The sequence below is a fragment of the Microtus ochrogaster genome, chromosome 8 (assembly GCF_000317375.1).
Source record: "Microtus ochrogaster isolate Prairie Vole_2 chromosome 8, MicOch1.0, whole genome shotgun sequence".
Lineage (NCBI taxonomy): Eukaryota > Metazoa > Chordata > Mammalia > Rodentia > Cricetidae > Microtus > Microtus ochrogaster.
Genome location: NC_022015.1, coordinates 53,126,922 through 53,137,163, shown reverse-complemented (window position 1 = coordinate 53,137,163; position 10,242 = coordinate 53,126,922). Strand labels below are relative to the sequence as shown.

The following is a 10,242-nucleotide window of genomic DNA, read 5'->3' as shown; positions in this document are numbered from 1 at the left end:
CAGCTCATTTGCTGAATGGCCCTACTGTTTGCCAGGCAATAGCGGGAGGGCATATTCTAGGACTGGGGTTTTCTCTTGCTCTCCTTTAGAGCAAGAGGTGTGAGCAGAGGTGTGGTGGTAACACATGTACTTTCAAAACGGCTACCACCGCTATTTCACCTTAACGGATTCCCTGCGCTCCCTGCCCTTATTTCCCCTTCCTCAGGTTAGGCTAGCGAGTCAGTGCAACTACAAAACCTTAGCAGGAAGCCCTCCTTCCAAAGTCTGTGCAGATTGTCACTCTCACTGCATCCTGGGAAATGTAATTTAATCACCAATCTGAAGCCGGAATCAGGTTAGTAACAGGGAAGAAACCCCACCTTTCATTGGCTCCTCCTTCTCTATGACCCCTCCCAGGTTGCTTAGGAGACGAGAGACGCAGAATCTTGGTCCTTGTTACGCAGAACTGGACCGGCGCTGAGGGAAGTTCAGTCTGTTCTCAACTCGGGCAGGCGCAGGTATGGGGACCTTCAAGAGCACCTGTCAGGAGTGTTTGGACTGTAAAGAGCAGTGGTATGAGATTGGACCCACGGACTTGCTGGAGCGCAAAGGCTCCCTCACCCTCCGTTCTCATCACAAGAAATACTCGAAGCCAGTGCTGGTGTATTCCTGGTGAGCCAAACATTCACCTCTGTCCAGGGGTCCTAGGGAGGGAGGAGAGAAGGATCTGGCAGGAGGTGGACGAAAAGTAACAGAGAAACAGGAAACAATAGGGGAGAAGAGAGAATGGGAAAGAGGAGAAGAAAATCAAAGAACAGGAGTGTGAAGAGATAAAGATGAACAAGAGATAAGTGGCACAGAGAAGGGAGGGGAGGCAGACCTTCCACGGAGCAGTGACCATATCAAAGCGAGCTAGAACCCTCCAGGACTGCTCCCCAACACACACCAGGACCTGCCCCAGTCAGTACTTTGGCTAAGAGAGAGTTTAGTTGTCTGTCTACACAGTGGAAAGGAATGAGAGTCATTTAATAGGCTTGAAAATCGCCCCCTTGACACAATGCTGACGTGTAAAGGGAAGTCCTATTAGAAAGTCAGGCCCACTGGCAAGAGGCAAAGGTTCCTGCAGAGGACCTGTGCGGCCAGTGCTTGGGGAGGTAGACATACTTGAGAGCAGCCCCTTAGCAACCCACAGGTTATCATTCATGAAGACACTTCCAGCCAGAGGTAGCAACGTTTAGTCTTTCCTTGGGTAAGGCGACTGTCATTTGGCATATACAGTGTTTTTCTTTTTTACTTGCTTGATCACACTTAGTTCACACAAAGATACAGGGTTGTGTGTTCGCCTGGAAAACTGAAAGGCCTGGAGAACTTCCTTTTAAGTCCATCATCTTCTGAAGATGGGGCTCTCGAGACTCCAAGCATTTGGCCTTCTTCTGTGCTTTGGGAATTATGCACAGATTAATACATATCTCTGTCTCTGTCTCTCTTTCTCCTCTCTCAGTAAAGTGCCCAATAGCTACAATGTCAGCACTGGAGAAAGGTGGATACGTTCTTGGGGGGGGGGCATGGGAGTTTGAATGTCATTAACCCCCATAGGGAGTGGCACTATTAGGTGTGGCTTTCCTGTAGTAGAGTCGGTTTGGCCTTTTTGGAGGAAGTGTGTCACTGTATGTGTGTGTGGGGGGGGAGGGCTTTGAGGTCTCATTTGCTCAAGCTTCACTCAGGGTGACACTCAGTTGACTTCCTGTTGCCTGGAAGATGTAGAACTCTCAGCTACCTATTCAGCATCATGTCTGCCGGCATGCCACCATGTCCCACCATGTCCCACCATGATGATAACAGACTGAACCTCTGAATTGTGAACGGACGTTCACAGCAATTGAACCCTAACTAAGATGGGGCACTGAGTCAAGTCTCTTACGGCAATTGCTTTCGGGATATTTGTAATATTGGAGGGAAGTGGGAAGACAGACGTGGAAAGGAGTCACAGATATTGTCTACTTTATGCTTTTGCCTTTGAAGAGAGATGAATGGTTTTGACTCTAGGCCTGGGTGGACACAACCATTCCTGCACTGTTTGCGACGCCTGCCATTTCTGTTCTGCAGACTCTTTGAAGGCCTGTCTACTCACTACATTTCCAAAGCCCACTCCTTCTTCTTTTATTTCTCATTCCAAAGTATACTCTCTGCCTACACTAAATTCAGTGTGAGAGATCCTATAGGCACAAAATCCAAAGCTACCCAGGGAAACAGTCTCTTTTTCAACAATAGTTTCTTATGGAAACAGACTTCTTCACATTGGTAGCGTACTTGCTTATGACAGGGGTGGAGTCCTAAGTACTGTCTTTTGGCTTTGCACATATCTTACTTCATGAGTGGTAAGCAAAACACTTAGCTCTTCCATAGACCTGTTACACCACGAGGATCTGGATCATAATAGACATCGCTTCTGTGAGTTATTGATGAGAAAGGGTTTTCAATAAGACAGCACTTCTGCTGCCTTCTGCATTACTGTTGCCTTGAAGTTAGCTTGCAAGCAGCGTGAATATCAATAGAAGAGCAGAGATGTGAAAGGTGGGGGTTTGTTGAGAAAGAAGCCCAGGGGAGGACTCTATGCACTCCAGCCATTCCTGAGCATGCATAGAGCATTCCTGTGTTCTCAAGGGAGAAGAATTAAAGTCAACTCAGTGAGTATGAATGTGTCATATGCTCTGCTACACATCAGGATGCAGAAAGGGAGACAAAGATCATTGAGATAATTTTTGCAAAGCACTTTGTCCTCCTTAGGGTTTCTATTGCTAAGAGGAAAAACCATGACCAAAGAAACTCGGGGGAGGAAAGGGTTTATTTGGCTTACACCTCCACATTCTGTATCTCCATCACTGAAAGAAGTCAGGACAGGAACTCCAAAAGGGCAGGACCCTGGAGGCAGGAACTGATGTAGAGGCCACGGAGGAGTGCTCTTACTGAATCGCTCCTCATGGCTGCTCAGTTCTCTTTCTTGTAGAACCCAGGACCACCAGCCTAAGGATGGCACCACCCACAATGGACTGGGCCCTCCCACAACAATCACTAATTTAGAAAATGCCCTACAGGCTTGTGTACAGCCTGATCTTAGGGAGGTACTTCTCAATTGAGACTCCTTCCTCTCTGAGTATTATACCTTGTGTCAAGTTGACCTAATATTAGCCAGTACACACATATGTCTAGAACAGAATAATCAACACTATGTATTATAGCACAAGAAAAAAATCCGTTAGATGAACTTGGGCTCTAGATTTTAATGACAGCCCCGTGGCTAGGTGACAAGTGATTTGATGGCTCCAGAACCAATTCTGCCATTGCAGAATAGTAGTTTTAGGATTGTTGTATGAGCATAGTAGGTGAAATACCCATTAATATTAAACCTGGCATACAGTTAGCATAAAATTATATATATTAGGACAATTGGTGGTGTTCTCAATGGATTTTACAGGCTAGTGCAGGACTTCCTGTGATTTTTTTTGTGTGTATAAATTGACCTACTTGGTGATGATTATTTATGAATCAGAATCGTACTTGAAACAGCTCTCCCGTCACGTTCACATGTGCAGAGAGGCCAAACGGTTCAGTGTATCTCCCCAATGTGTATGTTCACAATTAAGGTGAAATAAGGCAAAAAGCTGCCTTCTTTTTCCTCTCACAGATGTTGGTCTTGTGGTCTGTTTTATGCTACCTTGTCTCTTCTGCATCTCTGTGCTTTTTGTTGATGTTATTGCTAGCATGCCCACAGATACCAGAATGAAGGGCTGCCTGGTGTCTTTAAGCATGAGGTTGTGTGTGATGGATCTTTTGAAGAAAACATGTGTTAGACAAGTTTCGTTGGTGAGTAAGCTCTAGTGTTGATGGTGGCAAGTTCAATATTGATGAAGCACTCACATATATCAAATAAGATGCCTTTAAACAGGTGGGCAAAGGGGCTTGGGATGTAAGGTAGTAGTAGAGTACTTGTCTTGTAAGTGGGAGGCCCTAGCCTCCATCCTTCAAGTCACAAGAAAACAAATAGGAACACATATAAAAAAGGCTATACATTGTGACCGGGAGGCCACAGAAACCAGAGCCTGTTTTCTCTGTGAGAGATGCCCGAGTGTTTTGAGACCTCTGTAGAGCATGCACTATGAGGCTCTTCTGTAAAAACTCAGAAAGAGTAGCATCTTCTGAAGCTGGCCACACCCTGCTGCCTTTTGACAAAACCAACCTGTCATTTAATATCTATGTTAGCCAGGCAGCATAATGTTGAGTGTACACTTGCGAATGAACAAGATCAGCAAACCCATGATTGTTAGCTTTTGATTGCCTTATTTAATGACACATTTAAACTTTCCTTAAACTACATTTAGTAGTGGTTTTTAAGTTCAATCGTTAAACATCTAAGGTCTATGTTTACCACTTTGGCAACCTCTCTCCATGGAGTATTTCATCAGGAACCTTTAATACTTGCAAGTACAAATGAAGTGTGAAACTAGGAGAAATTCTGATTAACTCTTCATTGCTGTTTAAGCTTGGATTTTTCCTGCAGCTCTCTCTCTCTCTGACATGTAATAGAATTCTGTTTGACCTCCCTGAACATATTGAAAATACCTGTATGGGAGATACGGTAAAGGCTGGGAACGTATGGGTACCTCTAGTCCATTGTTAGCCCATGACAGTGCCCGAGAGCGCCTCCTCGCACCTAGAGTGCTCATAGATAGAGCCTCTCAGCCTTCTTGTCCCAGCCTGCTGTTTCTGAGTTAGAAATGCCTTCTCTGGAAGCCACCTTTTCTCATTCCTTTCAGTAGATTTATGGAACCGTATCCTAAGATGTTTCCATTAGACATTGTGAGCTGAGGGGAAATTAACTCCTGGAATCTCTTCCCACTCATTGGGAAAATAAGCAACAGAAGAAAATTATACTTACTTTTAATAAATTCTCTCATGTGAGATGAGTATGTTCATTCATTCATTCATTCATTCATTCATTTTCTTCTGTTCCTTGACCAAATTGATAATTTATAACAGATGATAATAATTTAAGGGGGAAAAAAATTCATCCAGATCTCCATGGAGACAGATCCTGCTCCCGTCTCCATGGCAATATCTAGTTTTAAGGACTCAGCTTAATTTTATGCATTTGTAATTTTAATTGTTTTTCTTTCTTGCCTAAACCACAGACTAAAGATCCTGAGAGTTACACTTTCCCCATGTCATGCCCCTACCTCATAATAAGAAGAAAATGAGAAAGGGGAGGAGGGGAACATCCTCATTTTAAAGATTTTTTTTTTTTACCAAAGCTAATTTCGGTATAGATAATAAATTAGAGGTAACAGGAAAATTACTATTTCTCTGACACTCTGAACCGTTTGTACCACTCTGTTCCTGGAGCAGGGAGTGCCTGTGGATGTAAGGCCCTGCCTTGAAGGCAGAGAGCCATTCCAAAGCCATTCCAAAGCACCAGGCCTTTGTGTGCTTAAATAGAAAACAGAATGCCCGGATTCCTTCATTTAACGTGCCGCCCTTTGTGTTTAATCAGTGATGTCCACGGGTGCTGACCTGGAAGAGTTTAGCGCCCTCACAGCACTCAGCGCTAAACCAGAGTTACATAAAGCTCTGCCGGCCACCAGTCTCCCACCGCTGCACTTCGGTAACACACGAGGATAAAAAGCAGAGCGAAAAAGCCCTTCCTAACCATGGGCTCCAGCTCGTGTATCACTGAAACTCACAAGGGCCTCCTCTTCCACGGTGCCTCCAACTTTAACATAGGCCCAACACCTCAAGAGGAAGCTTATTAACCTTTTCCATCCATGAAGTATATAATTCAAATTCAAGTAAAGAGGCATTAAAGGGGCTTTTTGGTCACTGGAACAGAGTGAGAAGATCAAGCTCTGGAACATGTGATAAGAACACAGTGAGCGATCGCTACATGTTTAGTACATAAATTAACAAAGCGTTGTGAGCCATTCACTAGGAAAGACTAGTTAGACACGGGTTTAAGTCAGTTGAAAGTCTTGATTAACCAGTCAGCGACTACACTGGTGTCTGGGACCCCAAGTGCAATCTGGACCCTCTTTCATGGTGAGCTTTTAAGTGCAAAAAGCACATCCCAGGTTGACACATTAGCAAGAAGAGTTAGCCAGGAGTGAGAATACAGAAGCCTAAAAGCAAGGTTAGCACATTTGGGGACTTTCCCAGAACTATGGACTTGGGTGGATTGGGTTTTAATTCACATTTTGACAAGTGTTGCTTCTTATGTGTTGTGTTCCCAGAAGTGAATGGTACTTCCATGATGGTGCCAGTTGTGCTAAGGCCTGGGGGCCTGTTACAAAAGGAGCAGATAGAGGGGAGACGGATGGAAACTCAGATGAGGAATGCTAGCGTTTTAGCATGCTTTTTTTATATTTTTGGTTGTGAGCCTAGCCTTTAAGGGCTGAGCCATCTCTCCAGCCCTAGCATGCTTTTTTTTTTTTTAAAAAAAAAAAGAATGACTCCTATAGGGTTAAATAGTTAAGTGTTTGGTTCCCAGGATTCTTTGGGAAGGATTAGAAAGTATAATCTTGTTGTGAGGCAGATTTTGAGGTTTCAAAAGGTCCAGTCTCGCTCTCATTGCTACGTACTTGTGGATAAGATTTATGTTCTCAGGCACTGCTCCCATGCCAAGCCTGTCTGTCTGCTGCCATACTCTCTGCCATGATGGTCACATACTCTCCTGCTGAAACTGTAAGCAAACCCCTAATCAATGCTTGCTTTTGTATGTTATCTAGGTCATGGTGCCTCTTCACAGCAATAGAAAAGCACCTGATACAAGCCATATATCATTGCTGTAACTTTTTATAACTCTTCCAAAACTCTGGTCTTGGAAAAACTTACCAGAATGTTCTCCTTCCTGAGATAAAGAATAGCAGTCAAACTTTCAATAAATCTGTCCTGCTTAGATCACTGTTGGAACGTTAGCTCCTGAGTCATTTAGTTTCTTAAGATCCAGAGGTAAGAGCTAGAGCAGAGCACAAACCCTTAATAAAATGAGTTGATTTTCCTAGTTAATCCAGTTCAATAGTATAAAACTGAAACATGTTGGTCACTTTCCACATAAGTGAATTCAGAAGCACCAAACTTCTGTGAAGGTTAACTCTCTAATAATGATTAGCTATAGAATCAGCTACAAAGCATGCCCTAGACTGGGCATGGCTGTCAGGACTTTTTCAGAGAGTTTTGAGGAAGGGGGAAAAGACAGATCCTGACTTTGAACCATACCATTCTGTGGGCTGGGGATGGAACGGAATAAAAAGGAAGTGAGCAAAATGCTGGTATTCCTTCTGCTGTCTTCTGATTGTCATACTATGACTAATTGTCCCGGTTCTTGTGGCCATGTCTTCCCCATCCTTCTGGATCATATCTTCCCAGTTATTATGATCATGTCTTCTCCATCTGGCTGGACCATATCCTCCCATTTCTTGTGGCCATATCTTCCCATCCTGCTGGACCGTATCTTTTTCACGGTAGATACCAAAATAAATGCTTCCGGCTTTAAGTTGATTTTTGTCCTGTCTTTCGTCACATAGACAAATAAGTAATACAGTGGAGAATTAAGAGATCAGGGGCTGAACTTGTTCCAGTCTCGGTTGCAATACCTGACACACCATCAGGGACTGCTGGATCCTAAGGAGATTTTGAGTTAAGATAAGGACAAGCACTTATACTGTAAAGAACTATTTTTATTTCTTATAAATGTTCTAATTATATCACATGTGCATTTATTATCATGTAAAGTAGACTGAGGACATGGAAATGAATTCACTATCTAGAGGGTAGAAAAATATAAAATTTGCATACTGGTGGGTTCGGTGGCACACGCCTGCAATCCGAGCACCTGGCATTCTGAGGCAGAAAGATCTGTATGAGTTCGTCATCTCTCTGGGCTACATACAGGGACAACTGTTTCAAAAAAGAAAGTGAAAATTTGCATACGATCCAGATGCATTCAATAAAATTTGTTTTCTACAATTGATCCTCATAACGTTTCAGTGGTCGGCTATTACAGAAGAATTTGAACATGCTGGTGAACGCTCATCTCTACCTTTCTAGCTTTAAATGCCTTGTTTTCAGTTAAAATAGTCAGATTCAGAACAGGGCCCACTCTTCCCGGTCCTTCCTCCCCCACATTTTCCTTCCTTTTATTCCATTTGTGTGAGGCAAGGGAGGAGGGTTGGGTGACAGTTGGTAGTGGAGGTGGATTTGCCTTCCAGAACTGTGTAGCCTCCCTTGTCCTTGTTCCTTGCCCTTGGTAGTGGAGGTGGATCTGCCTTCCAGAACTGTGTAGCCTTCCTTCTCCTCATTCTTGTCCCACTCTTCTGCACGCTGCTTCTGAGTTTACTCTTTCCCGAAGACTTGGTATGTCTGCTTGCGATACATTCCCACCGTGGCTCTTGCTGGTTCTGCAGACACCCATGTTGGGCTCACTCTTTCAGATCCCTATGTTGGCTCATTCTTTCTGCCTCCACAGCCACTGGGGGGCTACTTTATCCCCCCACATGCTCACTGACAGCCCAGATCCTAAGTGCACTGCATACGTTCTGCTGTGTTGGCTTTTCTTATCACAGTCACCATATGCGTGACTGAAGCAAACTAAGGATTGATTTTGGTCTGTGGCTCAGTTTGCCATGCTGGCAAAGGCATAGGGGCTGCAGAGGTGAACTCGAGGTACAGCTTGCTTACGTTTGAGGAAGCCCACCCCCACCATCCTACAACCATCTACGTCCTGCAGTTCTGCTCTATCTAAAATCCCTACAACCTCCTACAACTTGTCCAGCAGCTGGGGACCACCGGGTCCAGAACCCAAGTCTGTGGAAGACATTTCACATTCAAGCTATAACACCTGATTAGCCCAGGCTAGCCCCGTCCTGTTGGTCTACATGCATCAAAGCCTTTCACTAACCTTCCATAGTGTTTCTCTTCAGAAGGCAAATTTTCAGGTTACGGTGCCTGGGAACTTCCAGCTTAAAGAAATTAGTTTTTATTACTCAACAATGCTGGCTTTTAAGTGTCTCACTCAGGACTAAAATTCTTAATTTATTCTGTCAGAAGGTAATCAGCAATGCTTTATTGCTTATCATATTTTTGGGGGAAATAATCCTAATTCATCCCAAGGCAGATGTGGCTGCCTCTGATTTATCAGGAGAGGTTAATTATTTTTTTACAATTTTCATTTTTATTAAATTAAAAATAATCTTGTTTTACATATTAAACTAAAAGTAGAATTCTAACGTAGTATTGTGATATGGTATTTTAGGAGAAATGTACACAGTCAAAACAAAGAATAATATACAATAAAATGTCAAAAGGGACAATGGGATCACAAGTGTGTTTTCTTGGTGCTCGTCAAAATGCGCCAGTCTTTCTACATAAGAAAAATGTGCTAATGTGGTTAAGATCTTTCAAAAAATTATCAAGAGGTTTTAAAAATTAGATCTCTACAGTAAATGACTGTAGACTGAGTCTTCTTGTTCATTTCCTGGCTGCCCAGACCTGAATAATCATAAAAACTATATTAATTACAACACTGTTTGACCTATTAGCTCAGGCTTCTTATTAACTAACTCTTACATCTTTTGTGTGTGTATTTTATTTTTTTTAATTTATTAGAATTTTTAAAAATACCAATCAAAATTCCCACTCCTTCCCCTCCTCCCATTCCCTCCATACACCTTCCCACCCTACCTCCTCTAATCCCAAGAGAGGGTAAGACCCTTTGCTTTGTGGAAGGTCCGAGGCCCTCCCTACTACATCTAGGCTGAGCACAGTATACATCCAAAGAGAATAGGATCCCAAAAAGCCAGTACAAGCAGTAGGGATAAATCTTGGTGTCATTGTCAGTGGTCCTGCAGTCTGCCCCAACCATACAACTGTCAACCACATTCAGAGGAACTAGTTTGGTCCTATGCTTGTTCCTTCCCAGTCCAGCTGAAGTTGGTGAGCTCCCATTAGCTCAGGTAAACTGTTTCAGCTGATGAACCCTTCATGGTCTTGACCTCTTTGCTCATATTTTCATTCCTTCTACTCTTCAACTAGACCTTGGGAGTTCAGTCCAGTGTCCGATGTGGGTCTCTGCCTCTGTTGCCATCTGTTGTTGGACAAAGGTTCTATGGTGATATTTAAGATAATTATCAGTCTGACTGTTCTTCTTAAAAAAAATAATAAATATATGCAGGGGTGTTCTTCTTGAACACGGGGCACAGGACAGACACACACGGC

General features: G+C 43.3%; 1 protein-coding gene across 1 annotated transcript in view; it reads left to right on the top strand.

The window, feature by feature from the left end:
* Positions 1–403: 403 nt before the first annotated feature.
* Positions 404–10,242, top strand: part of C8H9orf135 (chromosome 8 C9orf135 homolog) — a 116,928-nt gene continuing 107,089 nt past the window's right edge. Inside the window, exon 1 of the mRNA XM_005352070.1 lies at positions 404–651. Within this exon, the coding sequence (XP_005352127.1) occupies positions 500–651 (152 nt within the window). The 5' untranslated portion in view covers positions 404–499. The remainder of the gene's footprint in view (positions 652–10,242) is intronic.